Here is a 17,001-nt window from a genome sequence, read left to right as displayed (position 1 = left end):
TCCTCGCGGGGGAGGGAGACTTCCGTTTTCCTGCGCTCCCATTATCCAATAAGAGAGCGAGATGGATCGAGACGTGCTAGGATTGGCTGGAGGAACTTTTTTTTTTTAAGCATCGACCATCGTTTCCGGAGAATGAGAATGTGACGAAGGAGTTACCGCCCCCTGGCGGCAAGGAGGAGAGAACCCGAGGGTGAGCGAACCTCGCTTGTCTCTGCCTTCGCAGGCGAGGAGCGCCGAGGGAGAGGGGGCGGGGCCGATCGATCTTCTCGGGCTCCGACGCCCTCGGCCTGCCCGGCCGGGGTAGGGATCAGACACCGAGGCTCCGTGGGCTGACCGGAGCGGCGCCTGGGGAAGATGTGGGGTGGCGACCGCCTCGCGGGTGCGGGAGCGGGCGCTGACGGGGCGGCGGCGACCGTGGCCTTCACCAACGCTCGCGACTGCTTCCTCCATCTGCCGCGGCGCCTCGTGGCCCAGCTGCACCTGCTACAGGTAGAGCGCGGGCTGCGGGACCCCGGGCGGCGCCTGGAGCGGGCCCGGCCCCGCCGCGGTCTGACCCCGCCGCCGAGGGGTCCTGGGACCCGGGTCTGGGCGCGGGGAGGTGTCTTCCACTCCTACATCGCCCCTGGCCATGCAGCGACTTGCTCTTAGTTAGACTAGACTTTAACCACGCTGGTGCCGTCGCACTCTGCGCTCCCTCCAGGTGGAAGAAAGCTCCTGACCACGCGCCCATTTGTTCCTGTGTTTGCCATTCTGAAACTGTTTCCAAGTGCCAGCGTTGGGGTGCCGAGGTTCCCGAGTGTTAGCGGGGACTGGGCGCCGCGAGCCGAGCCCCGAAGCTGAGGGTACTGGCTGCTGGTCCGCGGGCTGCGGGCGTGCCGGACGCCCGTGCGGTCTCTCCGGCGCTGGTGTGCAGCGCCACCCTTCAGGACGCCGTGGCGGAGGCGTCGCACCGCCACAGTCTCGGGGGAGATGCAGCTTTGGTAGTGTCCTCCTGGAAAATAGTGTCAGGAGTCTGAGTGTGCACACGGCAGGGCCGGGGAGGGGAGGGGAGGGAGATTAGACTATTTGAAATCTAAATCCTAGATGCAGGTTACCAAACCACAGGTTAGTCGTGCAAGAAAGACTTGTTTGCCACGATTTCAAATAGTCTACCTTTCCTCTTGAGCTATTTCCCTGTAACTATAGTTATTACTTTTTATTTTTGTCTGCCTTTCAAAATACAGTGAATTCAACAGAATGCTTCAATTCTTGTTATTATTAATTTATTTATTTTTACCAGTGAGCCTTAATCGGCTTTCTTAATGAATGGAGACAGTCACTGTCATCAAGCTATCAGCTCTGTGAGAGATGCTTTCAAATCCAAACCCAAAGAGTTCATAGGAACTTAGTGAGTTTATAAGAATGTTTCCTTATGATTAGGATAATTATTATAATTAATAATTTCATCCTAGGATGTAGTTGTTACATTCATCACTGTTTAAGGATTTAGTAGTCTTGCTTTTTGTGTTCAATTTTTAGTCTTCAAGAAATATTTCTAAGAATTAGTTCACAGGTATCTTTCAAAAACTCAAATATCTTCAGGCCTGGCACAAATTTCCTATTTTTTCTAAGCTTGTATCAGTAGAAAAGGCCATACCACACTATTATCAAAGTGATACATAAGAAATATTATTATCAAGAAAATAAAATTACCCATAATCCCAGAACCTAGAGATAACTAATATTAAAATTTTATATCAACTCTTCCAGATTTGTTTCTTTCTCTCATGCACACACACACAAGCACACACACACACACACACACACACACACACACACACACACACAATTTTGTATCTTACTGTTTGTTAAAAGGTCATTATCCGTTTATTAGTATTCTAGTATAAACTTGCCATAGTTTGTTCACTATGACTAGCCATTTGGATTATACTCAAGTTTCAGACATTAAAAGTGATTTTGTGCTGGGTGCTCCTGGCTCATGCCTGGAATCCTAACTACTATGAGGCTGAAATCTGAAAATCCAAGTTCAAAGCCAGTATACACAGACAAATCCCTGAGACACTTATGTCCAGTTAGCTAGCAAAAAACCAGATGTGGAGGTATGGCTCAACTGGTAATGCACCAGGCTTGATCAGAAAAAATTAAGTAACAGAACTGAGTTGATTTCATGCTCCAATACCAGCACAAGACACACACACACAGACACACACACAGACACACACAGATGAGAAAAGAGAAGAGAAAGAATAGAAAAAGAATATACTGCAGATATCTTCTGGGGTAGTTTTTGGTTTGGTTTCGTTTGCTTCTTTGAATCATTAGTATACACACACACACACACACACACACACACATATGCAGCTGAAAAGCTATGTATGTTAATTCAGCTACCTGTTGTCATTTTTAATTCTGAAATAGTTGAATTGATTTGAAATACAAAGGTACTGGTTTAATGCATAGCATCACTAGTGTTGGCTGTTGAAAATGGTTATAGCCTTTTAAATACGATGATAAATATAGGTAACAGTTATGAGCTCTCTTTTTTAAAAAAATATGTAGATTACAATAATAGTTCACTTGAATCCATCATACCATGTGAAAACTTTCAAATCTTTTTTCCATTCTTTGTATGAATAGAATCAAGCTATAGAAGTAACCTGGGGTCACCAGCCTGCATTCTTGAGCTGGGTGGAAGGCAGGCATTTTAATGATCAAGGTGAAAATGTGGCTGAAATTAACAGACAAGTTGGTCAGAAACTTGGACTCTCACACGGGGAGCAGGTAAGTACAAAATGATGGCAGAAACTTTCTTTTAATGTCTCATAAGAGCAATGGAACAAATACTAAAATTTATAGCCAATTTCAATATCATAGGCTTAGTGTTTTGTTTTTTTAAGTATACTCTTGGAAGCAGCTGTGATATTGAAACCGGCTATACTTTGTTAGCTATTATCTTGCTGTTTGCTATGTTTTCTACTTGATTTTATTTCTTATTTTACTGCTGAATTTTCATGAGATTATTTATCCTTTATGAATTGTTTTATTTTCTATTATTAACCTGTATTTTATTTGCTTCTGATATTCTATGTTTCTCAATTTATTCATCTTAAATACGTTTAAACTGTGGAACTAATACATTCATTGTAAATACTTTAGGTTGGAAGTTTTCAAAAAATGTATTTTTCCCTTTTAATAAATATTTGCTGTTTGTTGGAATTTTCCTGGACTTTGAGGATTTAAAGAATGCAGTCTTACATTTTTTTTTTTTTTTGCCATTTCTACCCCATAAAATATATCGAGATACCTTTCTTTGGTGTCATCAAGTTCCAAGAGCCCCACAAAAACCAAAGTCTGTGGATGTGCATATGCCTTATGTAAGATTGCATAAAACTATACACATTCTGCTGTATACTTTAGATTATCTCTAGATTACTTATAAAACCCAATTCATTGCCAATACTATGTAAACAGTTATACTATGTAGGAAATAATGACAAGAAAATTCTGCATATGTTAAGGACAGACACACTTTTTTCCCTCAGATTCTTTCTATCCACAGTTAGTTGAATCGGCAGAGGAACATGTATACAAAGACTGACTATATTACAAATGCTATGAGAACATCTCTCAGTGTATATGTGATCTTTTATTGTAGCAGTGCCACTGAGACACTGTCTCCCAGTGATGCATTGATGGGGACAAAAAGTGGACTAGCTTGCCTAGGAATCCTAGTGCCTTGTTTCTTTGGAGCTGCTTTTGTGCTTCCTCAGAATCATCAGTTCAAGTAGAATGTAGGAGAGGGATTGAAGGAAAATTCATGGGGCACTTGAAAGTAATTCTATTCCAGTCCACAAAAGCAGAGAAGAAAGGGTGGTTGCCTAGAACATCCAACACTTGGTGGTTTAATTCCCTAAATCTACTGATATGAATGTCAAAGAAGAAAGAAAATAAGATGGTGGTCTTCAGCTTCATTAAGGCACTATAGCATTTCATATATCTGTATATTAGAGTAAGTAGGTATTTGCTCTTCTTTATTTTTTTTTTCTGTGAAGGATTGTACTTTGAAATAATTGTCTCTGATCTCTTATTTTGGTATAGTTTCCTAGTAGCACCATGATGAACCTAGTTTTGGTTTTTGGTTTTTTTTTTTTTCTTTTTGGGCCAGTCCTTGGGCTTGAACTCAGGGCCTGAGCACTGTCTCTGTGCTTTTTTTGCTCAAGGATAATGCTCTACCTCTTGAGCCACAAGTGCCACTTCCAGCTTTTTCTGTTTATGTGGTACTGAGGAATCGAACCCAGGGCTTCATGCATGCTAGGCAATCACTCTACCACTGAGCCATCCACATTCCCTGAACCTAGTTTTAAAACATTTGCAAAACACTTTTAGAAATTACATTATTTTATAAATAATATTAGTTCAAGACATGACTTAACATCTTCTTTTCCTTCTTTCTTTCTCTTTCTTTTCTTCCTTCCTTTTTCTCTTTTTCCTCCCTCCATTCCTCCCTCCCTCCCTCCCTTCCTTCCTTTCTTCCTCTTTCTCTCTTTCTCTCTTTCTTTCTTTCTTTCTTTCTTTCTTTCTTTCTTTCTTTCTTTCTTTCTTTCTTTCTCTCTCTCTCTCTCTCCCTCCCTCCCTTCCTCCCTCCCTTTCTTCCTCCTTCCTTCCTTCCTTTTCTGTCTCTCTCTCTCCCCTTTCCTTCTTTTCTTTTCTCTTCTTTTTTTTTTTTCTTTTCGTGAAGGATCTTGCCATATTGCCCAGTCTGGCACTGAACTCACAATCCTTCTGCCTTGGCCTCCATAGTAGCTGGAATGATAGGCACATGACACAGTATATGGTTCTTATATTTCTTTTTCTAATGATTATTTGTATTTACTTTTGAAAAAAATGTTATGCTAGGATATATCTTTATTCCATAATTTCTTGTGAAATGTTTTTCCTAAAATATTGGATACATCAAAGCCTAGCTAAGAATAAGTACTTAATAAATATTTGTCACATGGAGTACTGTAGATATACTCACAGAGACACTTAAAGAAACAACTTCTTTTCTAGGGATACAGAAGTCTTTTAATATCATTTTAACTTTGGAATTTTTTTCAGGTGTTTCTCAAGCCATGTTCTCATGTGGTATCTTGCCAGCAAGTTGAAGTGGAACCCCTCTCAGCAGATGACTGGGAGATACTGGTAAAAAAAAAAAAAAGCTAAAGGCTATCTCATTTTAAAATTAAGCTACTTAAAAATGTCTTTGGCTTTAGATTTTTCTGAACTTCATTATAAATTCTGAGTTGAATTATAAGAACAAGTTGATAGAGATCTAATGTATAATGTCAGTTCTACAGATAAGAAATTGTATTAAAGTTGGAATTCATTCTGAGTAAGTTTTAAGTACTTATTTATCCCCTTTAAAGAATGAGTAACTGCGAGATGATGGGTTTGTTTGTCTTCTTAACTGTGCTAATTTTTTGGCTATATGTATTTCATGCATCATTCTGTATTCCTTAAATATACACAATATGATTTAAAATAAAGGAAGAATGAACTGAGATTTCTATACTAGACTTGGGATGGACAAATGTGAAATGAGCTCTCTTTTCCTTTGGTTCTAGGAGCTGCATGCCACTTCCCTTGAACAGCATCTTCTAGATCAAATTCGAATTGTTTTTCCAAAGGCCATTTTTCCTATTTGGGTTGATCAACAAACATACATATTTATCCAGATTGGTAGGTGTGATTGTACTATTTGCCATTGCACTCTGCACTCTAGCGTGGCATGAGCAACGCAGAGGTGAACACGTACTAATGAGTTCTATTTTCTATACAGTTTCACTGATGCCAACTGCCCCTTATGGGAGGCTGGAAACTGACACTGAACTCCTTATTCAGCCAAAGGCCCGCCAAGCCAAAGGAAGTACATTGTCAAAAGCAGATGACACACATGGGAAATTTCATAATTATGGGAAAGACCAAAAAGGAATGACAAAAGAACTTCATGCCAGTCATCTTCATTCAAACACAAGAATCATTGAATCTAATGAAATAAATTCCACAGTTTCCAGTGACTCATCATCGATATCAAGTTTGTGGACTATGATAGGAAGCATCTTTTCTTTTGGATCTGAGAAGAAACAAGAGACATGTTGGGGTTCAACTGAAATCAGTGCTTTCAAAAGTATGCAGTCCCAGACTGTTCCTCTAGATAATACTTTCAGAGTATGCAGAGCTCAACCTCCCAGTGTATGTAACACATCAGCAACTTCTGTGTTCGACAAACACTGTGCCATTCACGTATTTCCATGGGACCAGGAATATTTTGATGTGGAACCCAGTTTTACTGTGACCTATGGGAAGCTAATTAAAGTACTTTCTCCAAAGCAAAAGCAAAGTAAAGCAAAGCAGAATGTTCTGTCACCTAAAAGAGAAAAGTATGTATCAGAGCTGCTAGATCAAAAACAGATTAGCTCAGATCATAGTCATGAAGCTGATACATTTTGTGTGCTAAAGGTTATATGGAATGGACTTGAAGAATTGAGAAATGCCATAAAATACACCAAAAACATAGAACCTCTCCATCTTGGGAAAGTCTGGGTTAGTATAGAGTTTTATAATTTGGGCAAAAACTTACAATAATTAAGTTTCCCTAAATTTTGATTTAGAAAAAATATATATATATATGTATATTCAATGCAGTAATAAACTGTGTTCAAAGTCTGGTGGTGGTGAAGGAAAGGATGCATTTATCCTGAGAACACTTTATTTGGGTAAAAATTGTACAGTATGCTTTCTAATCAAGGATAGTTCTATTGATATAGGCTTACAAAGGTGGACATTATTTGCCTAAACTTATATAGTTAGCAAATGGTACAACTAGGATTCAAACCCAGACATATTGCTCTAGGGTTTATGGCCAACATAGAGTGCTCTACAAAGCCTTGCAACTTTAATGCCTGCAGAAAATCTGTTCCTAACTTCTAGAAAGCAAAGACTATGTCAGGAAGATGTCTAGTTTAGGAAAAGAACCATGGCATAAGACACTCTTCTTGCTACCTGTGATGACAACTGTATTAGAATGATGTAGAAAATGCTTAAGAAATTGAACAGGCTGATTTATTGGAACTTAATTTTACATTACTATCAAGTGATAAAGGAGAAAAAAACTGTTAGAGAAGGGGAAGAACAGTAGGAAAGGGAAGTCGTCTCCTTTGTAGATTTCTTTTACTTCCACAGTTTTTGTTTTGTGTTGTTTTGTTTTGTTGTGCCAGTACTGGGGCTTAAACTCAGAGCCTTACACTCTTGCTTGGCTTTTTTGCTTAAGGCTGGCATTCTATCACGTGAGCCACACTTCCATTCTGGCTTTTTGGTGGTTAATTGGAAATTGGTCTCATGGATGAATTTTTCTGTGTAGGCTGATTTCAAACGTTGAGCCTTACATCTCAACCTCCTGAGTAGTTAGGATTACAGGTGTGAGCCACCAGTGCCCAACTCTACTTCGATAGTTTTAAGTATGGCCTTTATACAAGTAACAGAATATTTTTACCTATTTGGCCTATATCATTTTCTAAAACCCCAGACTGATATTTTCACTGGTTCTTAGCTGTTTCAAATGAAGACTGCTCAAATATTTGCAATTAACATCTAATTTAAGTGTTATTTTATCATGACTTAAAATACATTGTGTAGAGTCAATACTTCCTTTTAAAGCTCTTAAGCCTAAAAAAATACAGGGGGAAATTGGAAAGTCTGTGGTATAACAACACTTGTACCTCCATCTGGTTATACTATTGATAGTCTAAATGTTTTTATTCCTTTGAAATTCCTATGCTGGAATCATACCCCTAAGTGACAGTACTAGGAAGTGAAACCTATGGGAGCTGATTAGGTCGTGACAGGGAAAGTCCTCATGAGTGGGACCAATGCCCTTAGAAAGAGATCCAAAGGAACTCCCTTGCCCTTAACATCATGAGAACAAGAAGGAGAGTATCCGTTCATAAAGGACTATGGAGAGAACCCTTCCTAGCAACCAAAGCTGCCAGCACCCTGATCTTAGTCTTCCTAGTCCCCAAAATGCAAGAAAATAATCTTTGTTCTTTATTATCTGCACAGTTGATATTATTTCGTTAGAGCAGCCCAAGCAGACTAAGAAAACTATGAATCATGTATTGGCTTCTATAATTTCACCTGAATTCATAGACATGGACGTTAATATGTATGCTATGATGTAGTTTTCATTGAATTTTGAGCATTTATGGGTTTATTTATACATTTATTTTTAAATTTCAGATTCCAGATGACCTGAGAAAGAACCTAAATATAGAAATGCATGCAGTAGTCAGAATAACTCCGGTGGACATTGCCCCTGAAATTCCAAGATCTCTAAAATTACAACCTAGAGAGAACTTGGTGAGTTACATATGCTCCAGAATTTCTACTTGCTAAGTAATAAGAATGTTCTACTTTTGACTAAAAGAACAGAGAAGTGTTTTCTTTATATTGTGTTGAAAGATATGGAACATGCACTCTTCCATTATTTAGCTGTTTTTAAGTGTACCACTCAGTGATGTTAATTACATTCCTAGTGTTGTGCAACCACCATCAGTGTTTTAAAAATTTCTATCAATGTAAACAAAAACTTTGTACCCACTGAGCATTGACTCCATCTCTTCTCCATCATGTCTGCATTCTGGGAAGCAGAAGGAAAGGCACAAGGCAAAAGCCTTCTCCTTGCAGTTTCTTTACCTTTGATTGTATGCTATTGGCATACTATTGTATGCTATTGTATACTATTGTATGCTATTGGCCACATACATACTCTTAAGGTGAGAATAGAGACGTTTGCTTTCCTTTCCTGGTAACAGGGAGGCATGAGAGAATGGGGTTAGAGTAGTGATTGAGTCAGATTATTTTATTTGTGTCACTGAGTATAGACAAAGAACATGTATACCTTCTCCACTTACATAACTGTTTCTTCAGACTATACTATATTCATCACACTAACTGTAATGCCAACCCCACGTTTATTTGTAGCACATGAATGACGCTGTTTGGCTTGGTAATATTTACTTTATGTTTAGGACAGGTATTAAAGCAGGGATATTAAAGTTAAGCCATTTATTAGGACAACTGATTATTGTTCCTTTTTTTTTCCCTCCTGGAAGCCTGAAGATGTAAGTGAAGACGATGTAAAAACTGTGTTCTCTTCCTGGGTTCAGCAGTCTGCTACCACCATGCATCCTTTGATAATATCAGAGGAACAATTTATTAAGCTGGAAATTAAAGATGGTGGGTAAATACTTTTTAAATCTATTTTTATAAGATGTGTGTAACATTTTTAATAGTTTTTCCAACCTATGTTATGTGTGAATAGTGAAATACAGTAATCAAACAGATTTTTACATATTGAAAAATGCCTTTTAAGTTTCATATTTAGAATCTTCAATTATTTCATCTCAAATCCAATACTAACTTTCCATTTATTACTTTGTTTTTAATAGGGTTGAAAGTGTTTTATCTGAGTATAGTTCATTCTTGGGGAAAAGAGAAGATAAAAGAAAAAGAAAAAAATATTTTTCTGTTGAGTACCAATCTGCTGCAGAAGATCTCAGTACAAGTAATTGCTTTCTGTTGAATATTTAGTAAAACAGTGTTTGTTACATGTGACTGAGTAAAGTATGAATTTCCTTGTAAAAACTTGCATCCCAAAATATACTAGAAACCCAAATGATAAGAGTAAGGAATAACTTGATTTAAAATATTTTATTCTACAATCTCTTTAAGGTGGCTATATGCATTTGTTGATTTTTCCTAAATTTAAAAATCAATCAGCATAATTAAGTGCCAAGAAAAGACTCAGTGTTAACTGAAAAATAAATCATGATTCAAAATTTTAATTTTTTTATCTAATATTTTTAAAACAAATGAAAACCTGGGTTTAGAGATTTGGTTTTAAAAATTCACATTTTGCCTGCAGTTTTGTTACTATTTTCACAATTTTTAAATTTTCAACTCATCACAAGTATTACATTCCTTCTTTTTACCAGAAGTACTTAAAAATTGGCATTTAAAAATATTATGCTTTAGTGAATATCTTTAATAGTCACCTTTAAAGAATTGAAGATGCACTAACCATTTAAAATGTCAGTTGTAGCGGCACTGTGGCTCAAATGGTAGAGCACTAGCCTTGAGCTGAAGAGCTGAGGGACAGTGCCCAGGCCCAGAGTTCAGGCCCCAGGAACAAACAAAAACAAAAACAAAAAAATGTCAGTTGTTTGGAACTAGAAATTGTTTTTTTTTTTAAATAGAATTGAGGGACTATCATCCAGAGAAGATATAAATGTAGAGTTGTGAAAAGATTAAATATAACACAAATCAAAACTGCAAATAAATATCTGTAAAGTGTATTAAGGAGATTACATTCTCTCTGCTAACTGACCATAAATATTTATGAGTAGTTTTTGTTGTCATGGGTAGTTAGCTAGTGATCTTGCATGCATAATTTATCTATTCTCTATGGTGTAACAGAATCAGCCATTCACTTTTCTGAGACCCAAGAAACGGGCAAAAGACATAATTTTGAAATGTAAAACTAATTTTTCCTTGCTACTATAGGTCCTTCTAGATCCTATGGTAAAAGAAGAAAACAGTGAGGAAATTGACTTTATTCTTCCTTTTTTAAAGCTGAACACTTTGGGGTAAGAAGTTATGCCCAAACTAGCATGTTTGGCGACATTTTGACATTAACTCTGGCAAGATTTCTATGTGTAAATTTTATAGTGAATGTAAATGTCAATGAATGAGCTTACTAATGCTAAAGTGGATATTTTTTCAAGGATTGTCTCTGACTTTAACATGAAGATTAGAAATTTGCCTTGTCCTTGTAGACAAAAGAAGTGTTACTAGAAATTTTAGATTGAGAATGATTTATGAGAAAAAAGCAACTCGATACCACCTGGATCAAACATTCCTGAATAAAACAACACCCCTTAGTTACAAATGTATTTTGAAAGTTAAACTTTAAAAAAATCACTCAAATATTTAAAAATATTTCAAATTAAGTTATTCCTTTACTGTCTTATTTCATAATTGGGAATATTTGTGTTTTCTCAACTTTTTAAACAATTCTTAAAAGACATTTCTCTTAATTTTATTATTTCTTATACAGTAAGAGAATCATGTAAACATTACCCTTTAGAATACTTCACAGTGATTCTTAGTAGATGTAGTGATTTAGTACTGTTCTGTAATCTACATTTTAGCAAAAGAATTAAGCCAATAAAAATAAAGAAGCCCAAAATACAAATGTTTAAATGCAACATAATATATATTAATAGAGAATAAAATTTCTTCATCTTTTAATTTCAGAAATTTATTATTTCTATTATTTATGGTAGTGGTTACGAAGTAGCTTAAAGTTCATGTTTGTGTAACCTACAGATTGAATTTCATTGGTGATATTTAAGAAGAAATAAGTCTTATCCTAAGCACTTCAAAAGCACTCATTTTCAGATCTATTGATTATAAAAATTAAAAATTATTTGAGAAAAGGGAGTCATTATATATGTTAAGACAGACCTGTTAAATAATCCTATTAGGGAATTGCACATGTTCAAAAGTCAAAAAACAAAAACAAAAAACTATAATGCTTAGCATTCATTATGTTATCATGTAGCATTCATTAGTGTACTTTCTCTCAAGTAAAGAAAGAGTTCTAAAACTTTCTTTCAATCCTTAAGTAAACTGGGAAGGAAATAGCTAGGTTTCATCTAGTACTTCAGTCTTTTGTCACATAACAATTTATGTATTTTGTAGAGGAGTGAATTCCATAGGCACAGCCTCTATGGAGCATATTACCCACAGCCTCCTGGGACGCCCTTTTTCTCGGCAGCTGATGTCCCTTCTTGCAGGGCTTAGGAATGGAGCCCTTCTACTCACTGGAGGAAAGGTAGACGATTAAATGTGCTCTTTTTCACTAATTCATAACTTCAAATTTCCTCTCTTGAATTTTGCTAATCTATGATGTGTTAATTATGAGATAAAGCAAGCAATCATTCATTAATATTTTTGTAGATAATTAGATATTGGAAAAGTAATGATGAACAAGACTGAAGTTTCCTTGTTCTTTTTCTGTGTCAGTTGATATGATTTTATGATTTTTAGTTTTGCGATTTTTGATAGGATGTTAACAGGATTGATTGAACCAACCCTGATTTCCTATAATAAATTTCACTTAATTGTGATATGTTGTTCTTTATATGTTTCTAAGTTCTTCTGCTAGTGTTCTGTTAAGGACTTATTTTTGGATGTTTGTTTTGATTTTTTTTTTTTTTTAACTAGTGCCAGAGTTTAAACTAAGGGCCTCACATTTGCTTGGCCTGCTGGGTTGGATGGCACTATACCACTTGAACCATGGCTCAATCGCTGCTTCTTGCCGATTATTTTTTTTTTATCGGTCATGGGGCTTGAACTCTTGGGCCTGGGTGCTGTCCCTGCGCTCTTCAGCTCAAGGCGAGTGCTCTACCACTTGAGCCACAGTGCCACTTCCAGTTTTTTAGTGGTTTATTGGAGATAAGAGTCTCACAGACTTTCCTGCCCGGGCTGACTTTGAACAAACCGAGATCCTCAGATCTCAGCCTCCTGAGTAGCCAGGATTACAGGTGTAAGCCACCAGCACCCAGCCTAATTATTTTTTGAAGTTAGATTCTCTTAGGCTTTTCTGCCCATGCTGGCTTCAAACTGAGGTTCCCCAAAGCTCACTCTTCCTTAGTTAGGATTAAGATGTAAGCCACTGCTCCTGGCAAACCTCTTCTTTTTTTGCTTCTTTTTGTTGTTGTTGTTGTGTTGGTGGTGGTGATGGTGATTAATTAGAGAGTCTTGTACAAATTTTTCTGCTCAGGCTGGCTTCAAACTGAGAACCTCTGATCTCAGCCTCTTGAATAGCTAATTATAGGTATAAGTCACTGGGACCTGAGCCCACGCGCCCCTCCCCTCCATTTTTTTTTTAAAGGCAACACTCCATTTTGATCTCAGGGTCTTGTTCATGGCAGGCACACTACCACTTGAGCCACACCTTAGCCTTGAAATTTTTTTTTCATTAAAATTTACAAGAGATATTATTCTTCATTTTATTTTAATTTTTTACTGTTTTTTTTTCCTCTGGACTTACTATCAGGTAGTATTGGCCTTATAAAGTAAGTTGGAAATGTTTCCTGCTCTTCTTTTTTTGGGGGGGGAAAGATTATATAAAATAGGTGTACATTCTTCTTTAAATATTTGTTAAGTCTAGTAGAACTATCCAGGCCTGGAGATTCATTATTAGCTTTTTAGTGGCAAATCCTATTTCTTCAATGTTTATAATACTATTTAGGTAATTTTATTTCTCTTGAAAATATTTAATAGTTAAAGATTTAGCCCGATTCTACAGTATCAAATATACTAACAAAGTTCTTTTTCTCTTATTATCCTTTAATTGTTCATGATCTGTTTTGTTAAACTGTTCTTAATTTGTATCTTCTTTTAAATCTTTGATGGTCTTACTCAAGCTTTCTAACCTTATAAAGGGGCTTACTGGCTTATTCTTTGGCAATGCCATCTTGTTTCCAAGGTACAAAGACAACAGGGTGGTCTTTGGCTTTTTAAACTTAAAACCTTAAGTTTCTTCATTCTTATTCATATTTGCTTTATTTTTATTAACTTTTTTATTCTATCCCTTTTTAAAATTTTTATTAAAAATACATCATCAGGTTAGGTGTGGTGGCTCATGCCTGTAATCCCAGCACTGAAGAGGCAGAGATGGGAATGGCAAATCTGAGGCCCATCCTATTTTACATTGTGAGACTCTTTCTCAAAATTAATTGTGAAGTTACTATATCTTACTGACTTAGGAACCGGCCATCCATAGTCACTTTGGAGTATTATGGTTAACATAAGGAGCAAGCAGAAGACCTGATTTTGAGTTCCAGCTGTCAAGTACTTACTGATGGTGGCCATTATAGAATATCATCTGTGTTCATAGGAGTAATCTCACATAAGGAAGATAATATATGTAAAAGAGCCTTATAAACTGAAAGTGCTATATAAATGAATCAGGAGAAAAGGCTTTCTGATCTGTGAGACTGATACCTTCATACCCCAAGAATCTTTACAAGAATCTTTACAACCAATTTTTTAGATAATGTGTTTATGAAGTTCTGTAAATTATTGTAATAGAAGTCCTTATTTATTGAGTGCCTCTGAAACTTCAGACTTCTTCTATCAAGCTTGGCTGTTTTTCTGGAGTATAGTAATCAGAAAAAAAATATTAGGATTGACACACAACTGTTAGAGATAGACAAATGACAATTTGAAAATAGTAGATTGAAACTGATGGTAAGAGAACTATGAAACCTACCAGATTTGGCTTTTCTAGAGAGCACTGTAGCAATTCCACACAAAACATTAAGTAGGGCTGGGAAGGTGGCTCAGTGGTAGAGCGCTTGCCTTGCATGCATGAGGCCCTGGGTTCGATTCCCCAGCACCACATAAGCAAAAAGAAAAAAAGCCAGAAGTGGCGCTCTGGCTCAAGTGGTAGAGCACTAGCCTTGAGCTGAAGAGCTGAGGGACAGCGCCCAGGCCCAGAGTTCAGGCCCCACGACTGGACCAAAAAAACAAAACAAAACATTAAGTATATATAATACTTAACAGTTCATTACATTTCCAGGAATTTATTCTAAGGATATAATCTTATATGTGTGGAGGTTTGTTTTGACATTATAATAGCTAGAAATTGGAAGAGAAGCAGCATAAATATACACGAGAAGGGACTAAGTCATTATTTTCTAGGGAAGTGGAAAGTCAACTTTAGCCAAAGCAATCTGTAAAGAAGCAAGTGATATACTGGATGCCCACGTGGAGATAGTTGACTGTAAAGCTTTGGCAGGTAAGAATGTGCTAATCCTCTACACACAATCCTTTTCTAGTAGAAAGGTCATCAATGCTATTAGACAATAGGTATAATATCATCTAATTTTTAACTTTTTTTGTATATCATTTAGCTGTTCAAAATTCTTAGAAATTTTAAGACTTTGTAATTTTTGTGATCAAATTTTGGAAACTCTATATTTGATGGCAGCTTATTTGTTCCTAACCAAACCTCTTTGTAGACTATATTCCTGGAAATACCAATTTACAGCACCATGAGAAAATTAGTATTTAAAGGAGACTCTAGTGGATCTAAATGATGTCTAATGTGCTGTGTGTTCTAGTTGAGTGTGACTCAAGGGAGGGGCAGTGGGTATAGGTTCTCAGCAATGAGGAGAATTTTGTATACCCTATAACCTTCTGTGCTTATCTATTCAGTGAAAATAACAGGTTGGAAAAGTTTTAGTTTAGACAATTCCAGTTTCTCCACCTTACACTTCTGTTACCAAATTATATCTATTTATCTATCTGTCTATCTATGCCAGTCCTGGGGCTTGAACTCAGTGCCTGGGTTCTGTTCCTGAGCTCAAGGCTAGCGCTCTACCACATAAGTTACTACTGCACTTCTAGCTTTTTGTGTTTGGTAATTTATTGGGGATAAGAGTCTCACATACTTTCCTGCCTGGGCTGGCTTCAAACTACTATCCTCAGCTCTTAGCTCCTGAGTTGTAATAATTAGAGGTGGGAACCACTGGCACCCAGTCAGCCCGATCTTTGAATTCTGCTTGAAGCCTCATGAGAAAAATTTTATTTTTTTTGAGAAAAATTTTAATTTAGAACTGAGTAACAGGAAATCTTTACATCAGTACATGAGTTTCTCTATTTTTTTGTTCTTTAAAAATTAAAAATTAGGGGCTGGGAAGGTGGCTCAGTGGTAGAGCGCTTGCCTTGCATGCATGAGGCCCTGGGTTCGATTCCTCAGCACCACATAAGCAAAAAGAAAAAAGCCAGATGTGGCGCTGTGGCTCAAGTGGTAGAGCGCTAGCCTTGAGTTGAAGAGCTGAGGGACAGCGCCCAGGCCCAGCGTTCAGGCCCCACGACCGGACCCCCCAAAAAAAAATTAAAAATTTGGGGCTGGGAATGTGGCTCAGTGGTAGAGTGCTTGCCCAACATGCATGAAGCCCCAGGTTTAATTGCTCAGTACCACATAAACAGAAAAGGCTGGAAGTAGTGCTGTGGCTCAAGTGGTAAATGCTAACCTTGAGCAAAAGAAGTTTAGGGACAGTGCCCAAGCCCTGAGTTCAAGCCCCATGACTAGCAAAAAAAAAAAGTGACTCTAGCAAATTTGAAGACTAATTTGTGACTGAAATGTAGCATCTAGAATGTCCAAAGAGCTACACTCACACTCAGTATTATCTGAAACTGTACCTTTTACTCTTGATTGTGCTTTCCTACATCCTATTTTTATTATCGCAAGCCATCTGAAATTCTATAGAACAAGACTGCATATGAATAACTGTATACATACAGAAATTATCATAGCATGTTCTTGTCTTAGTGATAATATTTGGCACTTTACCAAACCTTTTGAGACTATTCATTGAAGCATATTAATGATCAATAAATTTTTGTGATTGGTATATTAACAAAACATGGATGACATTTTTATAGTTAAATCAATACTGAGTTCTTCTAATGCTTCCAGAAGGGTAGCCTGAAATTTTCTAGCTCTGAACTAGCATTGAAGCTTTATCTTCTATATTAAGGTAAAAGGCTTGAAAACATACAAAAAACTGTGGAGGGGGCCTTCCAAGAGGCAGCATGGAGACAGCCATCTGTTGTTCTGCTGGATGACCTTGATCTCATAGCTGGACTACCGACTGGCCCAGAACAAGAGCACGGTCCTGATGCCGTGCAGAGCAAGCGGCTTGCTCATGGTAATCCATCTTCCACTGGCTTAAGCATTTTTCTTTTGCCAATCAGCATTAGTGGTTCATGTGGTAAATCTAGTTTTGCCAGAGAATAACACATATGCTGTGTTGTATGTTTCTTTTAAGGCCTTTTGTGGAATTCTGTTATTCAGTGTTAGCAAAATTGGTAGAGGAAGACCAG

At 37.2% G+C, this 17,001-nt stretch overlaps 1 protein-coding gene across 3 annotated transcripts in view; it reads left to right on the top strand.

The window, feature by feature from the left end:
• The first annotated feature begins 350 nt into the window (after window positions 1-350).
• Window positions 351-17,001, top strand: part of Pex1 (peroxisomal biogenesis factor 1) — a 39,204-nt gene continuing 22,553 nt past the window's right edge. For all 3 annotated transcript variants that reach the window (XM_069996485.1, XM_069996486.1, XM_069996484.1), the window contains exons 1-12: window positions 351-489; window positions 2,638-2,781; window positions 5,101-5,184; window positions 5,607-5,721; window positions 5,822-6,585; window positions 8,278-8,397; window positions 9,153-9,276; window positions 9,489-9,604; window positions 10,603-10,685; window positions 11,803-11,935; window positions 14,812-14,908; window positions 16,656-16,826. In XM_069996485.1, the coding sequence (XP_069852586.1) occupies window positions 355-489; window positions 2,638-2,781; window positions 5,101-5,184; window positions 5,607-5,721; window positions 5,822-6,585; window positions 8,278-8,397; window positions 9,153-9,276; window positions 9,489-9,604; window positions 10,603-10,685; window positions 11,803-11,935; window positions 14,812-14,908; window positions 16,656-16,826 (2,086 nt within the window). In that variant the 5' untranslated portion in view covers window positions 351-354. The remainder of the gene's footprint in view (window positions 490-2,637; window positions 2,782-5,100; window positions 5,185-5,606; window positions 5,722-5,821; window positions 6,586-8,277; window positions 8,398-9,152; window positions 9,277-9,488; window positions 9,605-10,602; window positions 10,686-11,802; window positions 11,936-14,811; window positions 14,909-16,655; window positions 16,827-17,001) is intronic.

The sequence above is a fragment of the Dipodomys merriami genome, unplaced genomic scaffold, assembly GCF_024711535.1.
Source record: "Dipodomys merriami isolate MVZ:Mamm:240054 unplaced genomic scaffold, mDipMer1.0.p SCAF_5, whole genome shotgun sequence".
Classification (NCBI taxonomy): domain Eukaryota; kingdom Metazoa; phylum Chordata; class Mammalia; order Rodentia; family Heteromyidae; genus Dipodomys; species Dipodomys merriami.
This window is presented reverse-complemented; position numbering and strand designations above follow the sequence as displayed.